Source organism: Lagopus leucura, unplaced genomic scaffold, assembly GCF_019238085.1.
Source record: "Lagopus leucura isolate 7727_CA_CO unplaced genomic scaffold, USGS_WTPT01 Super-Scaffold_100022, whole genome shotgun sequence".
Taxonomy (NCBI): Eukaryota; Metazoa; Chordata; class Aves; order Galliformes; family Phasianidae; genus Lagopus; species Lagopus leucura.
Window position 1 is genome coordinate 4,386,303 of NW_024962275.1, and position 25,056 is coordinate 4,411,358.

Genomic DNA, 25,056 nt, shown 5'->3' on the forward strand with positions numbered 1-25,056 from the left:
GGGAGGGGGTGTTATGTCAACAGGGGGAGCCGACGAGGATTTCGGGGGGAATTTGGGGGGCGACGCTCACCTCACCCTCTGCCCCCTGCCCGCGGTCGGAGGGGGGGGGGGAAGCAGGGCGGGCGGGGCTGGCGGGGAGGGAGGGAGGGCCCAGCCCCGCGTCCGTGCCCGTGTCCTCCTCCTCCTCCTCCTCTCCCTCCTTTCCCTCCGCCGCCGCCGCCGCCCGTTCCTCCCTCCCGGCGAGGAGTGCGGGGCGCGGGGCGCGCCGGGGCGGGGGCACGGGGACTTCGGGCCGAAGTTGGTGGCGCGATGGGGAACGAACGCTGGAAAACCATGGGAGGAGCCTCGCAACTTGAGGACGGGCAGCAGGAGAAACCGCAGGTACGGGCCGGGGGTCCCACGCTTGTCCACCCCCCACCCCACGGTAAATTCCACCCGGGGGTGAGCGGCCCCCCCGGCACCGGCAGCATCCCTCGGGCGCCGCTCCGAGTCCCCGCCCGCTGCATCCCGCATCCCCCGGCTCCGTGTTGATTCCCGCATCCCCCTCCGGCGCAAGGGCTGAGCGCTGGGCTGGCAGCGGGTGAACGCTCACACCCGGCTCGGATGGACTGCCGCACATTTTAACTGCTTAAATCACCTCTTAGAGGGGATTGCGAGTCCTAGCCTCGCGCTGCAGCCTCAGCCAGCTGCCTTCCTTATCTCCTCCGCTTCCCAACCTGCCACAGCCAAACGCCGGCTGGGTTTTGGGCAGAGGCCGGCGTCGCGCTGGGGCAGCGGTGCGTGTGTCGGAGGCTTTAGCAGAGCGGCTGCACGTGTGCCATCTCCTCCAGCCGGAGCCATTGGGGTGCGGGCGGCATCCGAACGTGGATCCGCGGCGCGCAGGCGGCAGGTAGGGGAGCGTGGCTGGGACGCGGGGCTGCCTCGCACCTGGTGGGGGGAGGAGGACAGGCACGGAGCGCGGGTGAGAGACGTGGGAACGGTGGGAGAAGGCGAAGGAGCTGCTCCCGACCGAGTCTGCGAGCTGAGGGATAGAATCTCCTGTTTTCAGCTCCGTCTCCCGGCTACCATCTGCACCCCGCTGCTGAGGACAGGGAATCCCCAGCAGGAACGCGCTCGTCCCCGTGTCCATCGTTTCGTTTTCCCTCTTCTCTTTGGTGAGGGAAGTGCATTCGGGGCTGGGCGTCGCAGCACGGAGCTGCTTTTTCCTGCACGTCTTTGCAGAGGGAGCAGAGTTTGCTTCCAGCTCCCGGAGGCTCCAATGGAAGCCTGTCCCCGTGTGCGCTCTGCGCCGCGCCGCGCCGCGCTGTGCTGTGCTGTAGGAGCTCTGGGGAGAGCAGGCAGAGGGATGCAGCTCGGCTGTGCCGCGTCCGTGCCTGGGAACGAGCAGAGGAGCTGGGACGGGTAGGGTGCAGAGCTGGGCAGGAGAGCGGGTGGAGAGGAACTGGAACAGAGCTGCATCAGCCCAGCGGAGAAGGGGCAGAGCAGCTGGGATGCACAGTGAGCAAGCCGTGGGATGGACTGGCCCTTGCTGTCCTCCGGCTGGGCTCCTCTGGAGCCAGATGAACCCGGTAGGAGGGGGGATGGCTGGGCTGCAGGGAGCGCAACCGGGGTCCTGCTTCATCCCTGGCTGGCACGCAGCTCGTGGGGAGAGCCCTGGGGCTGCCCCATCCCGTGCATGGAGCTACCCCAGCGGCCCTGCTGGGTTACAAAGAGCCGTGCCTTTGGCTGGAATAAAGGACACCTCCTTGCAGAGCATCCCCACGGCTCGGCGCAGCCTCTCCCACCACCATTCTCCATTCTTGGTTCCAACTCTGCTCCACGCGCCCGGGGACAAGCAGCCTTCCTCTCTCTGGCTCTGCTCTGGTTCTCCATACTGGAGTTGCTGCTTCTGCACCCACATGGCTGCTCATGTTCCTGGGGGCCAAAGAGGATGGGATGTGTGGTGGGGTGATGATGGCACCCCCAGTCCCAGGATGCACAGAGCCCGTGGGCAGCTCACACCACACAGCTCAGGTCCCTTGAGTGTAGGAACAGTGAGTAGGAGCAGCATCCTTGGTTCCAGCTCTGTCTCTGCGCTCTTTGTGCAAACAGAGATCTGGGCTTGGCCTCGGCAATAGGCAGCAGTTCTGCTCCCCAGCCTGGCACTGCTGCCAGCAGATGTCAGATCAGAGGCCACTAGAATTCCTGGCATCCTGCACCCAGTCAGGACTTGTGCTGGGTTTTGCATTGCTGCATCCTTCTCAGCCCCAGCACCCTGAGCAAGTTTGCAGGAAAAGCTCTGCTCACTCCTTGGGAAGAAGCAATGTGGGGACATTGGCCTGCTGGCAGAGAGAACAGCAGGGTTCGTCAGCAGAGGGATGACCTAGGGCTGCTCAAAAGCAAGAAAATCTGTGAGCTCAAGGCCGTGCAATGGGCAGAAGAAAGCCCCAGAGCTCCAAGGAACGCGGTGCTGGCAGGGCACCATGCTGGATGCTGGGCACAGTTTTGCTGAGCAGGGGGCAATGAGAGACCCCAGCCCCAGCTCAGAGTGCTCCAGGTGCTGCCGGAGGAGTTTCCCTCCTCTCCCACCGCAGGTTGCCAGGTAACACAACCCGCCAGCACAGCACTGGGGGACGGAGAAGGCTGTCACCACTCAGCATCTCACAGCTGCAGACAGGGGTGTGTGTTGGCAGAGGGGTCGTCCCCTCACTCCTGCACCCAGCAATGGCAGGAAGGTGACAATATCGGGGCTGGAAGGCTGGAAACCAGCAGCGTTCCCTGCTTGGATCTCAAATTACTCGACGTTTCCCTCTTCCCAGCAGCCGTCCTGTCCTTCTGCATCTGTGCTCGCGGGGTCCCAGCTGTCCCCATAGGGCTGCCAGTGATGTGCATCTCTTCTTCCTTCTCCCACTGCCCCATCCTGTGGGGAGGGCTGCCCTGGGGCTGAGCACCACGTGAAAAAAGGCAGAGCAGCCCTCGGGCTGTGCGGGGCAGCCGTTCCCCCCCCCCACCTCCCCCGCTGCCGCAGCCGTGGTCACCTTAATGCAAATGGTTGCGGGAGCGTGAATGAAGGGTGCTTGAAGGAAGGTGTCACTCCAGATAGATGTGCACGGGAGGGGACAGGGCTTGGGAAATCTTTGCAGATGCAGCAATTTTCTCCTCGTTCCTGAAGAAAGTAGTCTTTGTCTCTCCAAATAGGCGGCTTTCTGGCAGCGCTGCGATTCCCTGTGACAGCTGCACCGGGGTCAGGGGAAAATCACCGCCCGTGTCCCGCAGGTGTGATGAGAGGGGGCCGGAGCCGATGGGCGGGCGGCAGCTCACACCCTCCGTGCTGATGGCTTTGCAGGAATGGCACTCACTGCACCCTGAGCAGCTCCTGCAGGCTGAGCTGGGAGCAGTCGCTCCTCCATTGGGTCACACTGGGATAGGATCATAGGACAGGGAAAAGCCCTGCTGGGAGCAATCCCCATTGCTGCTCAGCGTGGCTCCAGCTTCCCCACACCTCTGGGAACATCCCTCTCTCTCCCTTCGCTTTCCCTGCTGTCCACACTGCAGGGCACAGCACGGGGATTCTCCCTTTCCCTCCCTGCATTCTCACATTCCCAGGGCAGTGGGGAGCCCACCTGCATCTCCTGGGGCTGGTGCTGCTCTCACTGAGCATTATGCCTTCAATAAAACATACAGATGGTCACATGCTGCTCTGCTCACCCTCTTATTATTATTTCACACCCGTGACTCCCAGGCGGCTTCAGCAGCTTTGCTGGCTGAGCTCACCCATGCCCTGTTGGAACCACAGGTTTCCCTGCTGTCCCCACACTCCCTCCTGCAGCACTACGCCAGGGTGCAGTGTGACCTCCCTCATTGCCAGAGCTAGAGCAGAGGAGCAAACCTAGCCCATGCAGAATGTTACCCCCAAAACCCCACATCCTGACCTCTCCAGAGTCCCCTGGGCACAAGGTTTGTGTTCTGGCATAGTTTTTGGGTCTGCCCCAAATGAGGGCATGAAGACAAAGCCACCCTCCAGGCTCCACACAGGGACTAAAGCACTTTGCTTTTGTGATGGGCATCTCTGCTTCCACTTCTCTTTGCTCCATCCTGTGGGCAGAAGTCCTTGGGAAGTGGGCTTCACTTCTCCATCCCATTGCCACAGCTGATCCCAGTCCCTGTGAGGGTCTGAACCCATCTCATGGTGGAAGGGCTCTGGGGTGGGTCTGTCTGGATGGGTCCTGGTGGCACCTGGTGGTGATGAGTCCATGTAGATGGGTCCCAGTGGCACCTTGAATGGGTTCTGATGGCCCCTCATGGTGATGGGTCCCGACATCCCCTCTCTCTGTGTCCCCAGAGGATGAGCTGTGGCTACGTGCTGTGCACCGTCCTGCTCTCGGTGGCCGTCCTCTTGGCAGTGACAGTGACAGGGGCCATCCTCTTCATGAACCACTACCACACACCCGTCACCGAGCCTCCGCCAGTCATCAGCACCAACCCCGAGGAGGCCAACGCGTTGGTGACCATCGAGAAAGCCGACAGCTCCCGCATCAACATCTTCATAGATCCCAACTGCCCCGACCCGGCGGGCAGCGTCGGGCGCCTGGAGGGGCTGCAGGGCTCCCTGCTGCGCGCCCTCGCCGAGCACGATGCTGAGGCCAAGGCCACCAAGGGCCAGCAGAAGGCCCTGCTGCTTGGCGTGGCCGACGAGGTGGCCAAGCTGGTGACGCACGCAGCGCAACTGCGAGCTGACTGCGATGGCCTCAAGAAGGGGCACAGTGCTATGGGACAGGAGCTCAGTGCCCTGCAGAGCGAGCAGGGCAGGCTCATCCAGGTGGGTGTCCTCATGTCCCCAAGGCGTGGATCCTGCTCTTTATGCAGGGAAAAGCTGTGGTTGAGGGTCGGTGGGGTTTGGAGCTAGAACAAGTTCAGCTCCATGCCCAAGGGTAGCTGTTTGGGGTGTCTGTGCCCTAGACCACATGGTGGGGGATGTCCCTTCCCTGCTCAACCTGGAACCCTGCTCACAAATAACTCCTCTGCCTCGTTCACCACCCCAAACCCACCAAAACCTTACCAGGGTAAGCTGGGGAGGTTCTGTTGGGCATCACAGTGAGATCCAGAGCATGGCTGGATGCTGAGCTCCGCGCCGTCCCTTCTCCACTCCACTCTCAGCACCACTGCTCTGCTCCCGCCTGCCCTCACCTCACAGAGCTCTCCCAGCCGGGTCACCTCAGGGGAAGGCAGAGCCTCAGGACGCAGCTCCTCCCAAAGTCCCCATGTCCCGGCTGCTCCTTGTCCCCAGCTGCCCGCAGGCTGAGCTCAGGAGCTCTTGCTCCCAATGCAGTGATGCATTGGACATCATCTGGGAGCAGACCCAGGGGAATAACATCACCCAAAATACCGTGTGGGCTCTGCCACGGTTCTGTGTCCCCACCTCATATCCTGGCTGGGAAAGTTGCTCCTACAGCTGTTTGAAAATTGTGGGAGCGGGCAGAGAATGCATGGGGATGGATTTGCCACTTCCTTGGAGACACGAGGGTCTGAAGTTCCATTTAACCCCAACCCATCACCCCATCACATGTCCCCCTCCTGCAGCTCCTCTCAGAGAGCCAGACCAACATGGCCCGGCTGGTGAGCTCAGTCAGTGATGTGCTGGACACGCTGCAGAAGGAGCGTGGCGGCGTCCGGCCCCGGCTCAAGGCTGACCTGCAGCGAGCCCCAGCACGGGGAGCACGGCCTCGTGGCTGCTCCAATGGTGAGAGATGAAACCCCGGCCCTGGGGAGGGTGTGCCATGGGGAGGGATGAGCCATAGGGCATCTCCCAGCTCTCTACCTGCCAAAAGGGGAGGGAGAAGGCAGTTGGGATGGGGAAAGCAGCCTGCAAAGACAATGGATATGATAGAGGGAGAAGAGGCAGGAGGGAGATGTGCCCACAAAATGGGTCTCTCGCCATGCAGCCCCCAGCGCCCCATCAAACGGCCCATGCAGCCACCACAAAATCCACATTGCTTCTGCTTGCTCCCAGCATCCATGAAGGAGAAGCAAAGCCAGAAGTGACCCTTCTCCTCTATTTGGGTGCAAGCACTGCGGGCACACTGTGCAGCACCGGGAGCAGTCGCATTCATCATTGCTGCGCTGAGATGGGGCTGAGTAAGCTGCCCTGGAGCCACCAGCACTGTGCCCATGGCCACCTCCAGCCATCAGCCCCCTGCTCTGCTGGGGTCCATCCTGCCCCGACCACCCCACAGGGACGTGGGGACGGACCCTGCGTCCCTCCCAGCACCACTCAACCCAATCCCTGGAGGGAAAGGGAGGGAAAGAGCAAAGCAGCGAGGTTGGGAGCCTGAAGAAATGGCAAGCCTTGAAATTAGATCATTAATTAACCAGCCTTCCTCTCATCCCACCCCATCCCTGTGTCATGCTGCAGGCTCCCGGCCCCGGGACTGCTTTGACATCTATGTGAGCGGACAGCAAGAGGATGGGATTTACTCCATTTTCCCCACACATTACCCCTCGGGCTTCCAGGTCTACTGCGACATGACGACCGACGGGGGCGGCTGGACGGTGAGCGATGTCCCCAGGCTGGGATATGGGGGCTGTGGGTGGGAGATGTCACTTGATGTGTCATGGGGATGGGGCTTGGCTGCAAGCAGGGACCTGGCCAGGGTTCAGCAAGCTGGAGCTTGGGGTTGGGCTGTTGGGTTGTGCCATGGTTGGAACTCGTATTTCATGGCAATGGGGACAAAGGGACCCCTACAGCACAGAGCCAGGTGCTGGTCTGGGGCCATTGACACCCCCTGGCCTCCATCACACCCAACATCCCTCAGCCCAACATAGAGGGCACAACTGAGTGGTGACCATCTCTTTCCTCCCCTTTTTATGGAAGCACAAAGAAAAGCTCTGTGCACTCACACCCTCCCCCCCCCCCCATAGCATCACCCACCCCAGCTCATTTGTGCACCACTAACGAAGGGGTGCCCGGGGGCACCTCTGCTGCTGTGCTGATTAACTCTCCCTGTCCGTTTCGCTTTGTGCCATGGTTGCGACAGCCCCGTAATCACAGTAATGCAGCAGAGGGCGACAGGGGGATGCAGCCACCCCCCACGTTCCATTGAGTGCCCCCAGCCTGGGGGATGTTGAGCACCAAGCAGAGACCCCAGGGTGGTGAATAGGGGTGACAGGCGGCCTCTCCATGAGGACATGGCCCAGCACCCCTCCAGCTGGGCGCTCTAGGAAATAAATCCCCACGATCTGCTTCCCTTAAGCAGCTTTGAGCGGTGCCAGGAGGCAGCTTAGCCCCCCTTCCCCTCCGCCCCATTGCCTTCCAGGGGCTGATGAGCCTTCAGCCTCACTCTACCCAGAGCCCACCCAAGCAGACCTGAACATTGGGTTCACATTGGGGAAACCGAGGCACAGCACAGCAACCCCACATCCTAGGGGTCAGAGAGGACAAAGAGGGGACACTACAGTTCCCAGGGTGTAGAGGGTCCTTGCAAATCCCATGCACTGCCTCCCCCAGCCGCACACTCAGGAGCTGCCTGAAGAGCAGCCCAAGGTGATTAGCCAGACACTCAGAGGTTTATTTAAAGCTGCTGCAGCTGGGAAGGCTCCAGCGGGGCCAGAAGGGTGCAAAGGGAGCGAATGCACATTGTGAGCTCCAGCCTTGATGGGGGGTCAAAGGACCAAAGCCTGTGTTGCATCCCAGCATTATGGGTCAGAGCATCCGGCACTCTGCCACCCCCCTGCCCCATGGCACGGCCCAGCCCGGCTCCCAGACATCCCCATGGGCTGTGGGGTGGGGAGCTCACCCATCCGTAGTGCTGGTGCACATCGGGGCCCACGGGCTCCAGGTAAAGATGCTGTGGTACAGAGCCTGGGAAATTTCCCTCCCCTCCTCCTCTGGAGCCGTACTTCTGACATTTGGGCTTATTTGCATGTGGGGAGGTGGGTGGAAGCAGCTGAATCCATTTGGGCTCGGGAGCTGCTGAGCTAAGCCTTCAGCTGCAAGAGCTGTGGCAGGAGATGGGGTCCATCCCCAGCTGCAGGGCCACCCATCACCCGTCCCCAGGCAGCTCTCTGCCCCCAGTACACGGGAGCATCTGCATCGCCTCTGCGCTGCCGTTAATTGCAGCTCACCCGGGGCTGACCGCCTCGTAGCACGGGGCAGCACGCTGATATTCCCCCCCCCACTCCCCGACCCTCCGCTCCTGCCGCTTTATTAAAGCAATAACGGTGTGACGGAGGGCGGCAGCACGGCCATCCCATCGCCTGATGACTCTGCTTCGTGTGCCGGGCGCTTTGCAAACTCTGCGCTGCTTCATCACTGCCAGGCTGCGCCTCAGCATCTCCGCCCCGCGAGGAGCGGTGCGATGGGGACGCTGACCCCAAAGGAAGGTGGCACTCCTCCTTTTTTTCCTTCGTTTTGTCCACTTTCCCGGTTCTGTGCCTTCCCAGTGCCTTCTGCCCCGCTTTGCTGAGCAGCCAGGCAGCGAGCCGGGGCGATGAATATTTCAGCCTAAGCTTTAAAGCGGGGAAGGAAATCCTTTTTGCTTAAGAGGGGGCGATGCATATTTCATGAGGAGGGAAGGAACGGGCAGCCCGTGCTGTGAGCACAGCCGGCCCCGCTCCCCGGCTCCCCTCACCTGCAGCCCTGGCCCCACTTCCCCTCGTGCGTCCCTCTCCGGACCCTCAGAGCCCGCTCACCAAAACCCATCGCTTCCCTTCCCCGTCCCCAATGTGAAGCACGAGGAGGGACCGCACACAAACTCGGGGTGCAGCTTTCCCAGCGCAGGGTGCGGGGTTCTGTGGGACTCCTGCAGCCAAATGCGGGGACCGTGGGGCACGCGGGGTCCCTGCGGTGCCGATCCCAGCCCAAAGCTGCCGACAGCTCGGTAATCGCCGCTCCGCGCCGGGGCTCGGCTAATGAAGATGTGTCCCGTGCGCTTTCCCGAGCAATTGGCCTATTTACAACCTCGAGTCAAAGCCGATTAAATGAGAGAGCCTCAGCATCACCGCTGCTGCCTTCCCTGCGCGGCACGGCGTGGGGAGATCAGCTCGGGGCTCCCAGCCAGCCCCGCCGCCCCCTCACCCACCGAAAGCCCCTTTAAATGGGCTTAGCAGCGGCTTCTCAAGCGCTCAGTGCAGGGATTAAAATTAAGGCTCTAATTCTAGAAGGTAAGTACAGCAGGATCGGCGCTGGACCCGCGCCCGGCCCCATCACACCCGGCCCCAAAGCAGCCGGGCGCTGGGTGCCCCACGGATGGGCAATGGGAAAAAAAACACATATGGGTGCTTTCAAGGGCAGGGGCAGCTCGGGGAGGTGGCCCAGCACACAGCGCTGCCTCCCTGCCGGCTCTGAGCATCGCAGCCGTAGGAGCGCAGCGCTCCGGGGCCATCTCGCCGGCTCCGTTCTCCTCCAGGCAGGCTGGAGCGGCCAAGTTTAATGCAATTAATCCAGGGCTGGAAGCTTAATTACGTTCGAATGGTCAAGCGGGGAGCAGCGTTTTCTGGATCGTTGTCAATAAATCAAACTCCAAACTAAAGATAAAAGAGGACAAAATATACAGGGCGTGAGATGCTGATGAACAGAGCGAGGGGAAAGGGGAGGAGAGAACAGCTGGGTTGAGCCCGGAGCTGCCCTGCCTTCCCCTGTATCTTCCCAGGTGTTCCAGCGACGGGAGGACGGCTCTGTGAACTTCTTCCGTGGTTGGGAAGCCTACCGGGACGGCTTTGGGAAGCTGACAGGAGAGCACTGGTTAGGTGCGTGGGGTGTCCTTTGCAAACAACTGAACCAATGGACTCCAATGGTCAAACCAAGGCACCCTGATGGCCAAGCCAATGCACACAGTGGCCAAAACAGTGCACCCAATGGCTGAGCCAAGGCACCCGGTGGTTGGGCCAATGCACCCAGTGGTTGGGCCAGCACACCCAAATAGCCAAACCAATGCACCCAATGGCCAGAACAGTGCACCCAGTGACTGAACCAATGCACCCCAAGGGCTGAGCCAGTGCCCATGTCTTGCATGCCATGGCCAGGCAGCCACAGGGAGTTCAGGGCAATGGCAAGGGTCATCGGTAGGCAGGCGAGCGGTGCTGCCATTTGCCCATGGGCTGCACACATGTCCTTGGCCAGGGCAGCGAGGGCTGGAAGTGGGGATCAGTGCATCCCAGGGACCCCCCTGTGCCCTGCTCACCCCACTCCATGTAGGGCTGAAGCGGATCCACGTGCTGACGGTGCAGGGCAGCTACGAGCTGCGCGTTGACCTGGAGGACTTCGACAACGGCACCGCCTTCGCACACTACGGCAGCTTTGGTGTGGGGCTCTTCTCTGTTGACCCCGAGGAGGACGGGTACCCCATCTCCATCGCCGACTACTCGGGGACGGCAGGTAGGACCCCTCAGGGGACCAAATCCCATCCCCGGAGCATGCACTGAGAGCTGGAAGCTGGAGGGTGGCTGTGGTTGAGTAGTGATGAGCCCGAGCGCCCTATAAGGCACCAAGAAGCTCCATTGAGGTGCATGGGGCTTTTGGAAGCCACCCCGAGGGCAGGGATAGGGGTGGGGAGGGCCCTTCACGGCTCCTTTACCTGCGGCAGGAGATTCCTTCCTGAAGCACAATGGGATGAAGTTCACCACCAAGGACCTGGATAACGACCACTCAGAGAACAACTGCGCGGCGTTCTACCACGGCGCCTGGTGGTACCGCAACTGCCACACCTCCAACCTCAACGGGCAGTACCTCAAGGGCCACCACAGCTCCTATGCTGATGGCATCGAGTGGTCCTCCTGGACCGGCTGGCAGTACTCCCTCAAGTTCACTGAGATGAAGATCCGGCCCGTCCGGGAGGAGAATTAACGGATGGACCGAGCCCCTCCCTGACCCCTTCCCACTGCCCCATGGTTCCTCTCTTCCTGGTGCACCCCATGCCACCATCCTGCCCTGGGGTCCTGTGGAGCATCTCTCCGCCGGGGACGATGGCTTTGTCCTGACCCCATGCCCTCTGCTCCCCACTGGGATGGGCGTCCCCTCCCTGGGCCACACCGGATGCTCGCGGTGCAGTGGGGACTTGGGGAGCAGTGCACAAGGAGGGGAGGGGATGGAGGGCTGGAGACCATTTCTGGGGCGTGGAGCCCCCACGGTGCTACTGAGGACAGGGAGGGCTCTGCTGGGTTGGTGCTCACACGAGTGCCAGTGGTTCCTTCTCTGCAAACATTCTCCTCTCTGTCTTCAGAGAGGGGAAGGGACACCTACAGACCTCACTGCCCCTGCTCGTGGAGCTGCACAGCACATGGGCACAGCGCTGCAGGGATGGATGCCCACAGCCAAGCATGGCACAAAGCTGTGTGGTGGCATCAGCAAAGCAGAGAGCAGGAGGAAAAGGAGGAAGCAGGGAAGGCTCAACCCCCAGTACAGCTCTGCCTTCCCTGCACAGCTCCTGCCCCAGACGCACGATGGGTTTTCACCATCCAGAAGCTGTGACCTTGCCCTCTGTTTCAGCAGCACCCCCACAGGGCCCCCCGCCCAGCAACCCGCATTCATTTCCATCCCCGATGAGCCACGCTCCAGCTCTGGCTCTGCACCTGCAGATATTCAAAGCCTTTCGTTTCTTCAAATCCCATTAAGGTTTTGCAAAAAGCAGCCCTGAGTGGGGCTTAGCATCTGCAGGGCGCTGATAACGGGGCTGCATCCTCAGCCCACCAGGCACTGTGCTGCTGAGGGGTGCAGCAGCCCCGGCCCCATAGGAACGGGAAAGGCTCCTACAAGGACTTCAATGGGTGCTTTTGTCCAAAAACAACACCAATAAAGCTGGTGTGAGGGGAGGGGAAGCCGGGACCCCCTGCACCTTTGCATCATTTCCCGCAGCACTGAGGATACAGCCCCACAACAGACCCCAACCCCATGAAGAACTATTGGAGCGCCCCGAGGAGGGGAGGACAGACCCAGAGCTGTGCTGCGCGGGGACCCAAAGCACAGTGAGATCAAAGGTTCATTCCTGCAGCCGCAGCTCTGCACTTCTCGACGTGCTCCTTTTTTTAAGCCTTCCCCTGCTCTCATTCCACACTGGATGAGCGCTTCCATCTGCAGGCCATTCTCCATCCCTCTGCCCCACGGGGAGCCGGGGACACACGATGTGCTGGGACCACCCTGAGTCAGAGACATTGCACTGCTCACATCCAACCAAATCCACTGGGGGGGCCCAACACCCCACAGAGGGCAGCAGCCCCCCAACTGCACCCCGAGGGTCTGCAGGGCCGTGCCCACCTTTGCTGTTAGCTCATTGATTTCGGTGGGTTCATACAGCTGGTTCATATAGCATTTGCCTTTAGGAGGAATGACCCAGAGCCCATGTGTGGGGTCCTTGTGGTCCTGAGCTCTGAATGGACAGGAATGGGGTGTTGTAGTGTGTTGGTAGCACTTCCCTGTGTCCTGCCCCTCCCACCCAGGACTCCCAAACGAGTTCGTTTCGCATTGCACGAGAGGTATTCCATACAGCCCGAGACGACGGATTTTCCAGGATGAGTGCTGGGAGTGCACATGGCACTCAGTAACCCCAGGCTGGGATGAACCCACTCCCAGTGCCACCTCGCCAGGGTGGCCATGGGGACATCAGGGGACGGCACAGCTGCAATCTGGTGCTGGGGACAGAAGGGGAGGCGTACGGCTCCAGGCCTGGAGCACAGCCACGTCCCTCCCCGCGGCCATCGCGTCGTGTTGCTGTGCCGTGAGGTCTCCATTGTGTGTGAGTGATGTCCAGCGCTGTCCATGTGGACTTTCTGAACTCCTTAATAAAAGGAACTCATCGTTACTGGTGTGCTCTCCTCTATGGTCACAGCACAGGGACACCACCAGAAGGACAGCGGGAGCTGGCAGCCCTTTAGGAACCCCATGGGGAACCCAAACCCAGGGGAAAGCCACAGTGCGTGGATGGGCACAGCACTGAGTGGGGTCCCAGCTCCTTTCACCCACTGCTCAGCCCCATCCCAAGATGTGGGAGGGGACAGCCAAGTGCCTGGTGCTGGAGACCGGCCGGTGGCTGTGAGCATTGGCCAGGCAGGGTGGGAAAAATAGGGCTTCTCTGTGTGGGGATGGGTCCTGAGTGGGTGTAGGAGTGCAGGAGCACCTGCAGGCTCTGCACACCCATCTGGACCTGCAACGACAGGCTCACATCGCGCTGCAGGTGGGAGTGCTCGTGTCCCCAACCGGCGTCACTGCCGCTGGCTCCAAGCCAAGAGCACCGGCTCCTGCTCAGCCTCTCCTCCAAACGAAGCCACAAATGAAGGTGGCTCATTAACCCTGTTGTAGTGGCTTGGCCAGCCCCATCCCCTCTGTCCCCCCACCTCCCTGCAGCAGCCCAGCCTCCGGCAGAAGGCAATTAACACCCGCAGGTATTTAATGGCCAGCTCAGCCCGGATGCAGGCAGGGCAGCGCAGAGCTGGGCATCGCCCAAGGCAGAGAGGTGAGTGATGGGGACAGCAGAGACATCCCTGGGCTGCAGGAGTGGGAACACCCCAGGATGGGATGGGGTTGGAGCAGGGCAAGGCGCTCCCTGTGTTTGGCTTTGTGCTGGGAGTGCCCAGGTCAGGGGCAAGGTGGGATGGAGGCACGGAAAGCAAAGCCCATAGCAGGAGGGGAGCTGGGACCCACAGTGCTTTGGGCTCAGAGGGGTCTGCAGGAGAGCAGAGCACCTAGATGGGGGCAGGTACCCCATCCCCCAACACCAGCAGCAATTTTAAAGGCAGCATCTCCTGAAAAAAAAAAAAATAATAATAATAATAAATTAAAACTCCATTCTCCCTCTCTGAAGTTTTGCAGAGCTGCCCAAGGTCACCCAGGCACCGCTCAGCCCCATAAAGCAGAGCGATGGCTGCGAGCTCCTTCCCCTGCACGCATTAACGGGGCGCTGCGGGTGGCACCTGAGCGCTCAGAGCTGAGCACTGCTCAGGTGAATGCACTTAAGCCCTCCCTGCAGTGCTGCTAAGAGGAGCACGCGGCTGCAGCTCCCATCAGCTGCTCCCATCAGCTGCTCCCATCAGCCTGCCCCGCTAACAGCCCCGCGCAGCCAACCCAAACTGTGCCAGGCCTGGCAGCGGACCAGAGCAGGGACTGCAGGCTCGTAGAGAGGAAGAGAGAGGTCAGGAGGAGGAAAGATGCAGGGAGAGCAGCTCAGTGAGAGTTTGTAGGGGTGCCGGAGGGGTTTTCTGGCTTCTTTAAGGGTGCTGCAGCACATACATGGGTACCTGCCCCATAGCAATACTGGTACAGGGAGGGGATGCTCCACGGGAGGGATGCTCCACGGGAGAAAGTCCTTGATGCCCCCAAGGATGCTGAGCGCTTTGCCATCTCTCTCCCTCCCTGTGTCCCCCCAGATGAGAGCATCCTACTCGCTGTCCTGCTTCATCCTGCTCAGCCTGGGGGCCTGCTGCCCACCCCACGAGCCCCGACACCCCGAGGATGCGCTGGAGCCACGCTGGCGAGGAGCGGTGGCTGAGGCCGCCGGTCCCTGTGGGTGGGCAGCCCCGACACGGCGGCGAAGCGAGGAGCTGGGCACGCTGCTGGGCATCGCCCGGGTGCTGCGGGGCTACGGGCAGCAGCACAGGAGGGGCCCACGGGGACGGCAGGAGGGCTCAGAGAAGCGCGGCGGTGGTGGCACGCTGGGGGACCTTGCTGTGGAACTCAATGGCTACAGCAGGAAGAAAGGTGGCTTCGCCTTCCGTTTCGGGAGGTGAGGGCTGCGGGGTGAGCTGCATCCCCACCGTTCCCGATGCCTCGCCGTGGAGCAAAGGAAGCTGCGGGGTGGCTGCCGGGGTGCCCTGGGGAGGGGAGGCACCGCGTTTGCTTTGCGCTCAGCCCTGCCCCACATCTCCCAGCCTCAGAGATGGAAGAAGAGGAGGGAGCCCTGCATCCCTTCCTTGGGGACACGGCGTGTTGGCCAGGTCCCGGAGCCGTGCGTGCCATGCTGGGACTGCTGTTAAAGATAGAGGGAGGTGCAATGCAGGGGGTGATGCTGCAGTGACAGTCCCTGTGGGGACAGCCCAATCACGGCCGTGGGTGTGGAGCAGCGCTCTGCGCTCTCCTTCCTATTAATGAGAAGCCCCTCCGGCAGCAAATTCTGCTTAGTGTCACACTGCCACTTGCATGAGTGAGCTCCTACGTGCCAATCCAGACACGGCAGCGGGGCTGGAGAACATCTTACCCCTAAGACATCCACATGCGAGCACGCAAACCTGCCCCGCACCGACCCGATGCAGCCATCCCCAGCGGGCAGCACAGCACTGACTGACCTCCAGCATCCCTGTTCCCTCCTGCCCTCACCCACATTCTCCCATCCAGCCCAGCAGTGCAGGAACACCTGGTGCAGAGAGGCTGGAAGAGCCCCGGCTGCCACAACCCTGTGCTCTGGTTCCCCAAAGGCAGTTTGGGGAAGAGCCCCCCAGCAGCCCCACAGCCGTTCTGCCTTCTCCTTCAGGCAGATTTAGCACTGCCAGTGCCAACACTGCCCTTTGCTCCTGCTAAGGCCGAGCTGTCGGCAATCCCAGCTCCAGCTGCCTCGCTCAGGAAATTCAGCACCAAACGATGCTCCTGTTTCAGTGCAGGCGTAGAAGTGCAGCAGGGCAATTATTTGCAAGCGCTGAGTTGCACCCTCAAAACCAAAGGCTGCGTCAGGACTCGGGTGGGGAAAAGAATAAAAAATATATATTAAAGAAATCTGCCTCCAAGAGGTGCACTGAAACATCCATCAAGCAGACAGAGCATTCGGCGCAGCAGGGCTGGAGGGGCTGCAGGCAGCGGGGACAGGGGTCCATGGGTCAGGGGTGTGGGAGGGCGGATGGACAGACAGACAGATGGACAGACAGAGCAGGGAGCATGGGCATGGGAGGGGTAGGATTTGGGGTTTGCAGGGATGCAGGTGGTGCTGAGTTTGGCATGGGGGGGGGGGAGGGGGGGCTGAGCATGGTCCCCCAAATCTGAGCTCTCCTCTGCTCCCCAGGAGCCCCCCAGCAGCACAGGGCTGTGGGCACACTGCTTTCCCCCAGTGCTGGGGATGGGAGGCTCTATCGATGTTTCTATGGCAACATTTCTTTCGTCCTCCTTTTTTTCCAAGTGTTCGTAACATCAATAAATATGCAGTGATCAATTTTACCCTGTGCTGGAATGGGAGGGAGGGGAGGAGGAGAGGAAGGGGACTGTTTGGGAGCGGGCTCATCATCCCAAAGAGGAACGGGGTCAGAACAGCATGACAAAGCCACGCGCCCAGTGAGGCTCTGACTGAGGCACGACCTTTCTCTATGCTGTTTCAAAGCAAAAGCCAACGCTTGCTGCAGTGCTCACCTGGGGCAGAGCTGCACAAGTGCCCACAGTCGTCCTCTGAGATGGCCCTGTGCTCTGGGCAGTGGGTGGTGGGGAAGGGGCTGCACCAAGGGACACCAGGAACCCCCAACCAGGATCCCATCACCTGGGTTTGTGCTCATCCCTCTGCGCTGCCGGCACACAGCAGGCACAGCAAAGCTCCCAGACACGAGTGGGTGCTTGGCTCGGATTGAAGTACGGCCAAAGGACTCCTAACAAGGGGCTACAGCATCCCTGCATCGCTGAGCACAGATGGGACCTTCAGCAGAGGTGGAAGGACCAGTGCACATCCAAGGGCCAGGCAGGGAGCTGCACCCATCAGCGTGGGCAGTGCTTCACACATCTCCAGCACCAACCCAGCTGGGGAAAGAGAGTTACACACAAAACACTGACCACGTTTTCCATCTTATGACAAGCAACTACTCAAAAAACAAGGCAGGATGACATTGAAGGGAAACTTAAAAGAGTGAACATTGTAATTTCGAAGCCACAAAAAGCAAAACAAAAACACAAACACAGCTATTTTTCCCCTAGAGCACTCTCACTTTCAAGCTCAATAGCCTTGAAAATTGGAGCAATCAAACTGTTAAATGCATCGATCTGTTAAATCAACTCCTACTGTACTCGGCTAAATTTAGCCTTTAATCCCTCTTTCACTCCCAATGCTGCAGATCCCAGGGCTTTCCCCAGCTGGGTCAACTGACCTCTGCCTTCCCACGCCAGCAGACCAACCCAGCAAACAGGGACGGACATCCCCAGGAAGGATCCTATGCAGGGGCAGGCGGAGCTTCTCCATCTCAGCCTACAGGCTCTCAGCATCCTCAAGCCTGGATCCAGCCCCACACAACCACAGCCAGGGCTCCTGCTGAGCTCCCATGCCCCGTGCTGGGCCTCAGAGTGCAGACTGTCGAGGGGGTCAGAAACGGGGTGACCTGGGACAGAACCCAAAACCACCAGCGAGCAACTGCAGAGCCTGGGGCACAGCGCTCCCACCTGCCCTCTCTTCCTTCCCTTCCTGCTTTGCCCTCTAGCATCTCCATAATACTGATGGTTGGACTGGATGATCTTGGTGGTCTTTCCAGCCATAGCGATTCTATTATCTTCATTTATTAAGGCACAGCATCTCCTTTCAGACACTGCTTGGCACTCAATGCCAACCTCAGTGCCCCCCCCCCCTGCCCAAAGGTGCCCTTCAGCAGAGGCAGCTGGCACTGAAAACATTTGTTACCAGGCAAACACGGGCTTTCCTCAACATTGATTTATTTTTAAATACACTACGCAAGAGAGGCCGGAATAAAAAATGAATCAAAAAAAAAAAGGTAGAGAAAGAGAGGAGGCAGAATTGAAAGTCATGTACAGAAACAATCTGTACTGGACCAAATTAAAGAGGAAACGACCCCCTTAAGTATCGCAGAGATGAAGGACAGAGCTATTTACACACTGTAAAAAAGACAAGTCTACAAAAGTAGTGTAATAACGAGATACAAATGTATAATATAGTGGCACAATATGTTATCAAAGTAAAAACAGTACCTCCAGGAAAGAGACAGTCCAAGGTGTTTTGTTTTCTCTTACATTTTTAAAGGCAGCCTGTGGCAGAAGTGTGTATTTTCTTTTAAACATTTGTCATGGGTTAAGTCAGGGCTGTTTGTGAGGGCGAGGAACGGCGTGAACACACAGAGTGAACTACTGGAAATCATATACAAAACGTCAGTTCCAAAGAGAACAGCATAAAATACAGTTGAAGGCAATCAGTGTTTAAGATACACAAGAGGGGCCACAAAAGTTACGGGGAACAGGACACAGAAAATATGGGTTTTTTTTCTCTTGTTTGGAACTGTTAAGAAGTTAAATTGCACTGTTAATAGCCCTAAACCTTGCTTTTTCACTACAGTCACAGGTCACAGTTAGTCCCCAGCTGTGTTGCATCAGCTGGGAAGGTTACAGGACCGTGGGCAGGAAGCCCAGCAGCCTTGCTGTCATCATTTTGGGGCAGTTTCCTTGGGAGATCTGCCCAAAGAGAGGTGGCTGCAGTCTTCACTGAGCCTCACACAACGGGTGCAGCCACACAGCCATGAAGGCGATGGCAGTTCCAACCCCAAGAACCGGCGTCCGAGCTCTCCACAGGGAGCTGGCACTGGCATGGCAAGGGAAGGGCACCAGTCTCAACAGGAGCACAGGAGCCAGGCCCACAGAACAGAAAAGGCTGCAAATACAAGTAGAGAAACAGCAGTTCTTGCCCATCGGCGATGCGCAAGCTCAACTGAAGCAACTGCTGCAGGCACAGTGGTATCTTTGAACTCGGCCCAAGCTATCCCCTCCTGTCACCCACACAGCAGTGCTGTGCTCAGCACCGCCTGCTGCTCCCACACCTCCTCTGCCACCCCCTGCCCCGAGCACCAGCCTGAATAACGCCAGCAGCGTCCTTCTTCAGCCCTCTGCCAGTCCTCTAGTGCTACCGGGGGAGATCTGCAAATGCTGCTGCATCAGTGGGTGCTGCCTGCGACAGTTTGAACCCAGGCAGCTCAGCTGGGCTCAACAGCATCAAGGAAAAGCTGAAAACACAGATACAAAGGGCAGCAGGTGGAATCATAGGAAGAATGTGAGTAAACATCACTTGTAGCATTCTATCGTTCTTTAAAGTTACACTAACAACTTCCCACCCCCCCTCCTCTCTCAGGCTCCAAATCTGTCGCATGAATGCCAGGCTAAATGTCAGACTCGGGCCAGGGATGCATGCTGCAGCTCTCCCAAGAAATGCAATAGGTATATTGCTATTCAGACACTCAGCCTTGTGTACAGTGGGGCGGAGGGGCAGAACGCAGTAGGAAGTCCTCCTGAGGAGGATGGCATCTCAGCGTCCATCAGTCTGGCTTCAGTCTTAACGTTTTGTCCAGAACAATAAAATATTAATCAAAAGGCATGACGTGACATCAGCACTTAGACTTGTAGTCCACAAGGCAGGAACTCCACAGATAAGACGATTACAAGTATATGAAACACAGGGAATCTGGGCTAAGAGGGTGGAAAGTGCCTCTTGAGCACAACCCTGCTCTTTGGAGCTGGGGCGTCCATCAACAGTCTGCGCCTTCCGCACAGCCCAGACCCAAACGCCCCAGTCCTCGGTCAGTCCACACATGCTGTTACTCTCTCCACAGTTGACTTTGGCCCACTGTGATGTATTGTTTTTTTTCCAACCTGGCTTCTGCTACCTCTGAACAATGTCGCTGATCTCTTTCACAGAACTGAGCAGTTTGCTAAAGTCCTGCGTGGCCGCAGAGCCGCTGCCAGCCGTCGCTGGGCAGATCTGAAGCTCCCGCAGGTTGTTCTCCAGCTTATTGATGGCCTCCCGAAAGGCAAATTTGTTCCTCATCTGCTGTATGGAGTCCACGTAGCTCACGCAGAAGGTGTAGAGGTTCTTGCCAGCCTCCAAGACAGTGCTGTGGCTGGCCATTTGTTCAGAGTTCTTGCTAATGGCGAGCCGTAGAGCCTCGGTGCTTTCCAGCACCACCCCCTTGGTGATGGTGCCGCTGGCAATCCTCTCTGGGGGCTGACGGGTCTTCCGCAGAGAGACCCTGGTGGATATGAGAGGGATGAAGGCCGTAGACGACGGCTGGTCCCCCCCCCGGGGCAGAGGGTACAGATGAGGAAGAGGCAGCTGAGGTTGCTGTGCTCATCAGCAGCTTTGTAGAGGACTGTGGCTTTGGTACAGAAGGGATCCCTAGCTTTTTCACACCTTCCCCCGACTGGTTTGGCTTGACAGCTTCACTGCTCACAGCATCTGCAACCTGAGTCAACTGTTTGGATTTAGGACCAGACACCACATCTGTTGCTGCTTCGTGGCTGGGACTGTGAGATACTTTTCCAGGCTTGCCAACAGAGGATGAAGACAGTGGAACCGGAGGGGCTGGCTTCAGCTTCGACAACTTCCCTTTGTCCTTCCCTGCCAACTCCGAGGTCTGCTTGAGCCTCCTCAGCCGCGGCTCCTCGACAGAAGCTTTGCTGGCACCTGCAAACGCAGCAGAGTTGGGTTTGGCAGCAGAACCTTGGTCCGTTGTCGCAGTGGTACCTAAGGCACTGGATTTGACTCCATCGTCCTTGTGCAGCATGCTGGAGGAAGGGGGGACGGCGGGTTGCCTACGGCCAAGTTTTGGAGTCAGAGTGGGCGGGCTGGAGCCAGGACTCGACTCCGCATCTTTGAACACATCATCAGTGGTCTCTTCGTTTTTCTTAAGCAGCCGTGGAGGGGGGGTCACCGTCCCCCTGACAGCAATGTCAGTCTTGGCCTCATTGGCCCGTTTTCGAGGCAGCGCTGGCTTTTCACTTTTGTGTCCCCCAAAAGTGGAGGAATCAAACTGGCGTCCTGTGGACTGCAGATCCCGAGGCAGAGTCACAGATTTCCACTCCGTGTCCTTTGCGCCGTGGGGCACACAGGAGGCTGAGCAGGACCTTAAGAAACGCTTGCTGGAGTTGGAACTGCTCTCCTCCTCACCAGACACCCCCCGGCTGCTGCTCATTGTGCTGGACTTCTTCCTTAAGTGGGGAGACAAAAACCCAGAGTTCCCAGCGACAACCCCATTGGTGACACCAGCCCCGTTGCTTGGGCTCTGGAACTTGGAGGGGTCGGCTGCTTCTGTGGGAGGAGCAATGAAAGCTCCATTGCCAGCATCCCTGCACTCCTCCTCCCCACCCGCCCTGCGGTCCGAGTGGCCATCCATCTCTCGGAAAGAGCTGCTCCGTTTCGGAGGGGTAGGGGCAGTCTTCTTCTTCTTCTTGATAAGGGCACTGAACAGGTTGGGCTTTTTGTCTTTTGGAAGCAGCCTCTCATCTTCATTCAAACTGCTCTCCAGGGCCACTCTCTCTTTCCGTGGCAGCAAAGGAGAAATAGCAGGTTCATGGTCCAGAGGGTCTGCAAGGGAAAGAAAAGAGACTACTGAGCTTTGCTTCAACAGCCAGGAGAAGCTGCTTTCTTCCAGGATCTAAAGCATTTCAGCACCTCCAAAAGGTGCAGGTTCTGAAAAGAAAACCACCCTCGGACCAGGAGTAATGCAAGTACAGCTACACTGAAGCCCAGACTGAACGTGATTCCTAATGCCCCACACACTCACCTGCCAAACTACGCTCCCTGTAGGATTCTGATTTAAACAGCAACATACAAACACAAACTGTTTACGTTCAGATTCCCATCCTCGCATCTAGAGGCTTTGTCTGAACTTCATACTGAGAAGAAGACAAATATAATGAGGCTGCTTCTTCAGTCCCTGTGAGGTTGCTGCCTTTAGAACGGCTGACCCTCTGAATTAGTAAGAAATCTATGTAAACCACCCTTGTTCTTTTAGCTTCTGATACTCCTAACCTCCTTCCCTGATGTCATTCTTCATAGGGAATGGAAATAACTCTTTCACAAGCAGAAACCAAGGCTCCCTTGGCAGCTGAATGCCTCAGGTCACATCACCACGAAGATCAGCGCAGTAGTGGAGGGAAGTGGGAATAACAGCCTCCTTCAGCAGGACTGCTCCAGAAGGAAGCGGTGGGGTGACCCTTTCTCCACTTACAAGAGGTATTTAAAAATGAATAGTGGTTTATAATAAATTTATACTGAGTCCTGCATGTCTCTGTATTTGACTGACTGGGGGTCTCATTGCAGGCCAGGCACTCAGATGGCATGCTAATTCAAGAGAGCAATGCCTTTAGGGCAGCATATACATTTAGAGCTCAAGTAGGTAGTAAGAAAGGAGATGAAGCAGACACATAGATCAAAAGAAGGCAGCTTCTTAGTCACATACCGGTCATCACCATGCAGAGGGCAGGTTGAGGAGGGAGAGTTAGAAGAAAAACAGCCGTGTTCTCTGGGAGAAGAGCATGCTTCCAAAGGACCAAGTGCTGAGCCATTCATATGCAAACTGAGGTAGACCTCAACAAATAGAAGAGCTGCTACAGCTCTTCAGGTGGCCAGGGCTGTACTGTGACCAGACACAGTGGAGCTGTGGGGACCCAGGGAAAACCAGCAGCTTTCATTAAGGACCAGCTTCCAGCCACTGGACCATGAGAACACTGACAACCGAACAGGAAATTGCAATGAAACCTCCATGGGAAATGTGTTTTTCACAATAGAGACTGAAATAATAACCAGCATAATGTTAAAATCACATTATTCCTGCTGCACTCGAATCTCTCAAAGTCCTTAAGTATTTAAATGAAGCTATTTGACTTCAAAGCTTACAAAACTAGGCAATTATGCCTCCCATATACAGCAGGCTGGATTTACCACTGGTCCTTAACACTATGTTGCATTAATTAAGTTATAATAAAAATACAGGCATACTGTGCTCAATATTTAAATCTTTTTCCAAAAGAAACAGAAGATTCTTTGTATTTTCATTAGAAAACAAGTCAATTCATAAGTCAGTACGTTCCTGAGCCCTTCTGTAAATAACTTTCTTTTCTCTTTGAGTCACTGACACCTTTCCAACATTTTACACTCCCTCCTGTGTTGTTTTTTTTCCTTCTTTGTTGAAAGGTACATTTGCTTCTCAAACGTGTACCACTAGGTGAGTTTGTCATCATCCAAAAAAGGTCAGTCATACGTATGGTCAGACAGGGTGTGTTTATCATGCACTGTATTTTGTTTTTATCTCGCTCTTTTTCAAGCAAACCGAATACAAATCTACTGTATAAATTCAGTGTCTTACCACTGTGTTCATTACCTCAGAATGGAAGAGAAATGCTTGGAGAAACTGATTGAATAGAGTTTAATTTCATGGAAGATTCTGTAAATACCTCTTTGTCCCTTGCTGCAATTATATTTGGTACCTGCCAAGAGTAATATTCTTCACTGCTGCAAGCACAGAACTGGTATGATGAAACAGTGAAGAAACCTCCCTTATGGGGCTTGCTAAACCTGAGCAATCGTGCTGCTTTAAATTATGCAGTGTGGTAGTGTAAAGAGGCTTGAACACAGCAGATTACCCAGGGCTTGGATGCTGTGGGAGATCCCACTGATAGCTCCTACCAGGGAATGGGAAGAGAATGTGACCAGAGGGCTGTGCTCAGGCTCTGGTCTATAGGGAGCTGTAGGCAATTGCCATTAAGTTGAAAGAACTCCTAGGATTTCTCTAAGCAACGGCAGGTATAGCACCAACTGCTCAGCCAGCTATGGATTCACACTCCCAGATGCTCTATGTTTGTATCTGGTCCCAAGATTAACAGCCTGCCTTTCTGTAATAAGTGATAAAAGGAGTTCTGAACGCAGGAAAGCAAATCCAGCAGCCTGCCACCCAGAAATACAATGCTGATAGACAAAGATGGCACCTGTTTTCAGACGTGGCTTTTCCTAGGCGAAGACCTGGGCATGCCTTTTGTTTTTCTATTGTTTCCTGAAGGAATAATGACTTTAATTAAAACCTACCACATTCCCCCTGGCCTCGAGCATGTGCAGTCTCCAAGCCCTCGTTCGCATCTTTGCTTTCAGCAGCTCTCCTGGATGTTCGTGTCTTGGTTGGTAACTCTGGGGCCTGAAGGAAATTGCTCACTACACTCCTCATGCCCTTCTTTCCCAATTCCTTCTCCACCTCTGCAATGCACAGAAGAAAAAAACCAGATCACTGTAATACACAGAATATACAAACCAGAGCACTGCTCCGAGTTAACTGCACAAAAGAAATGAAGCAACACAAAGAAGAAGATCCTTAGGGCTGGTCAGCCATTTGGCTCGTTATATCTAGACACAGGCCCCTGTGAGCTATGTGCACAGTCCACGACACAGGTGTCCCTTGTCCCTGGAACTGCCAGCCCCAGAGGGACCCAGACCTACCATCAGATATGCTGGATTCCTGAAACATCGTCTCAAACGCCTGATGGATCTCAGCAAAGGAAGGCCTGTCGGAGGGGCTCCACTGCCAGCCTGCAAAAACACCAGCACTGAGAACTTCCTACCAGCACCACACAACCATTAGGGCACACCAGGAGGTGCCAGCTATCACAGTTCCTTTTTTATAAAATGGCTGAGAGAAAAGACCAACATGGAAACGCAGTGCGAATGGTGCTGGGCATCTGCAACCACCACCGAGCCAAAGTGAGGGCAGGGGAGGAGCACCTCAGGAAGAAAAAACACCACATCACAAGTCCCATACCAAAAGGCCATAGCGGAAAAGCAACACCCAGCCCCTTAAGAAGCCCACCAACCTCCTGTGCCACCCTTGCAGCACAAGTTTTTCTGTAAGCGGTCAGGGAAACAGAGGAAAAAAAACCTCTGAGCTGAACAACAAATCTCTCCCCAAGGCCTGTGAGCTCCCAGCAGGGAAGAATGGCTGGCTTCACAGTGTTTCCATCCTTTGGGGAAAGCAGCTTTAACCAAGCAGCTCCACACAGCACTGCATCTTCACTAGAACCAACAGAGAGTTTCTCATTTCTGGGTGGATGTGACCAGATGCAGCCACTTTCATTGCATTTCTGAAGAGCCACAAAGCAGCATTTGCAAAGCTGAAGAACACTTACATGCTCTCATGAGCTCATACACTTTCTCGGGACAGCCTTCAGGGCGCTCCATGCGATAGTCTTTCTCCAGCAGCTCATAGACTTGAGACAGGTCGATCCCAGGGTAAGGGGACATGCCATAGGTCGCAATTTCCCAAAGCAGAACACCAAAGGCTGCAGTGGGTAGAAAAGAAACAAAAGAGAAATCAACAAACCTTGTTTTCATCTTAAATTTGAGAAGACTGTTTTGTGGGAGCGGTCACTGAACA

General features: G+C 57.0%; 3 protein-coding genes across 3 annotated transcripts in view; 2 read left to right on the forward strand and 1 right to left on the reverse strand.

The window, feature by feature from the left end:
- The first annotated feature begins 291 nt into the window (after nucleotides 1-291).
- On the forward strand, nucleotides 292-10,819 carry FIBCD1 (fibrinogen C domain containing 1). The gene is made up of 7 exons (XM_042879234.1): nucleotides 292-381; nucleotides 4,322-4,798; nucleotides 5,560-5,719; nucleotides 6,392-6,528; nucleotides 9,627-9,723; nucleotides 10,172-10,351; nucleotides 10,560-10,819. Exons 1-7 carry the CDS (start codon nucleotides 310-312, stop codon nucleotides 10,817-10,819), a joined length of 1,383 nt encoding a protein of 460 aa, XP_042735168.1. The 5' UTR covers nucleotides 292-309.
- A 3,434-nt stretch (nucleotides 10,820-14,253) lies between these two features.
- LOC122184077 (pyroglutamylated RFamide peptide) lies at nucleotides 14,254-14,691 on the forward strand. Its single transcript, XM_042878615.1, has one exon. It carries the CDS (start codon nucleotides 14,275-14,277, stop codon nucleotides 14,689-14,691), a length of 417 nt encoding a protein of 138 aa, XP_042734549.1. The 5' UTR covers nucleotides 14,254-14,274.
- A 2,873-nt stretch (nucleotides 14,692-17,564) lies between these two features.
- The window catches only part of ABL1 (ABL proto-oncogene 1, non-receptor tyrosine kinase), a 65,437-nt gene continuing 57,945 nt past the window's right edge, over nucleotides 17,565-25,056 (reverse strand). The window contains 5 exon segments of the mRNA XM_042878695.1: nucleotides 17,565-19,937; nucleotides 19,939-21,221; nucleotides 23,721-23,885; nucleotides 24,126-24,215; nucleotides 24,809-24,961. Coding sequence (XP_042734629.1) covers nucleotides 19,521-19,937; nucleotides 19,939-21,221; nucleotides 23,721-23,885; nucleotides 24,126-24,215; nucleotides 24,809-24,961 — 2,108 coding nt within the window. The 3' untranslated portion in view covers nucleotides 17,565-19,520.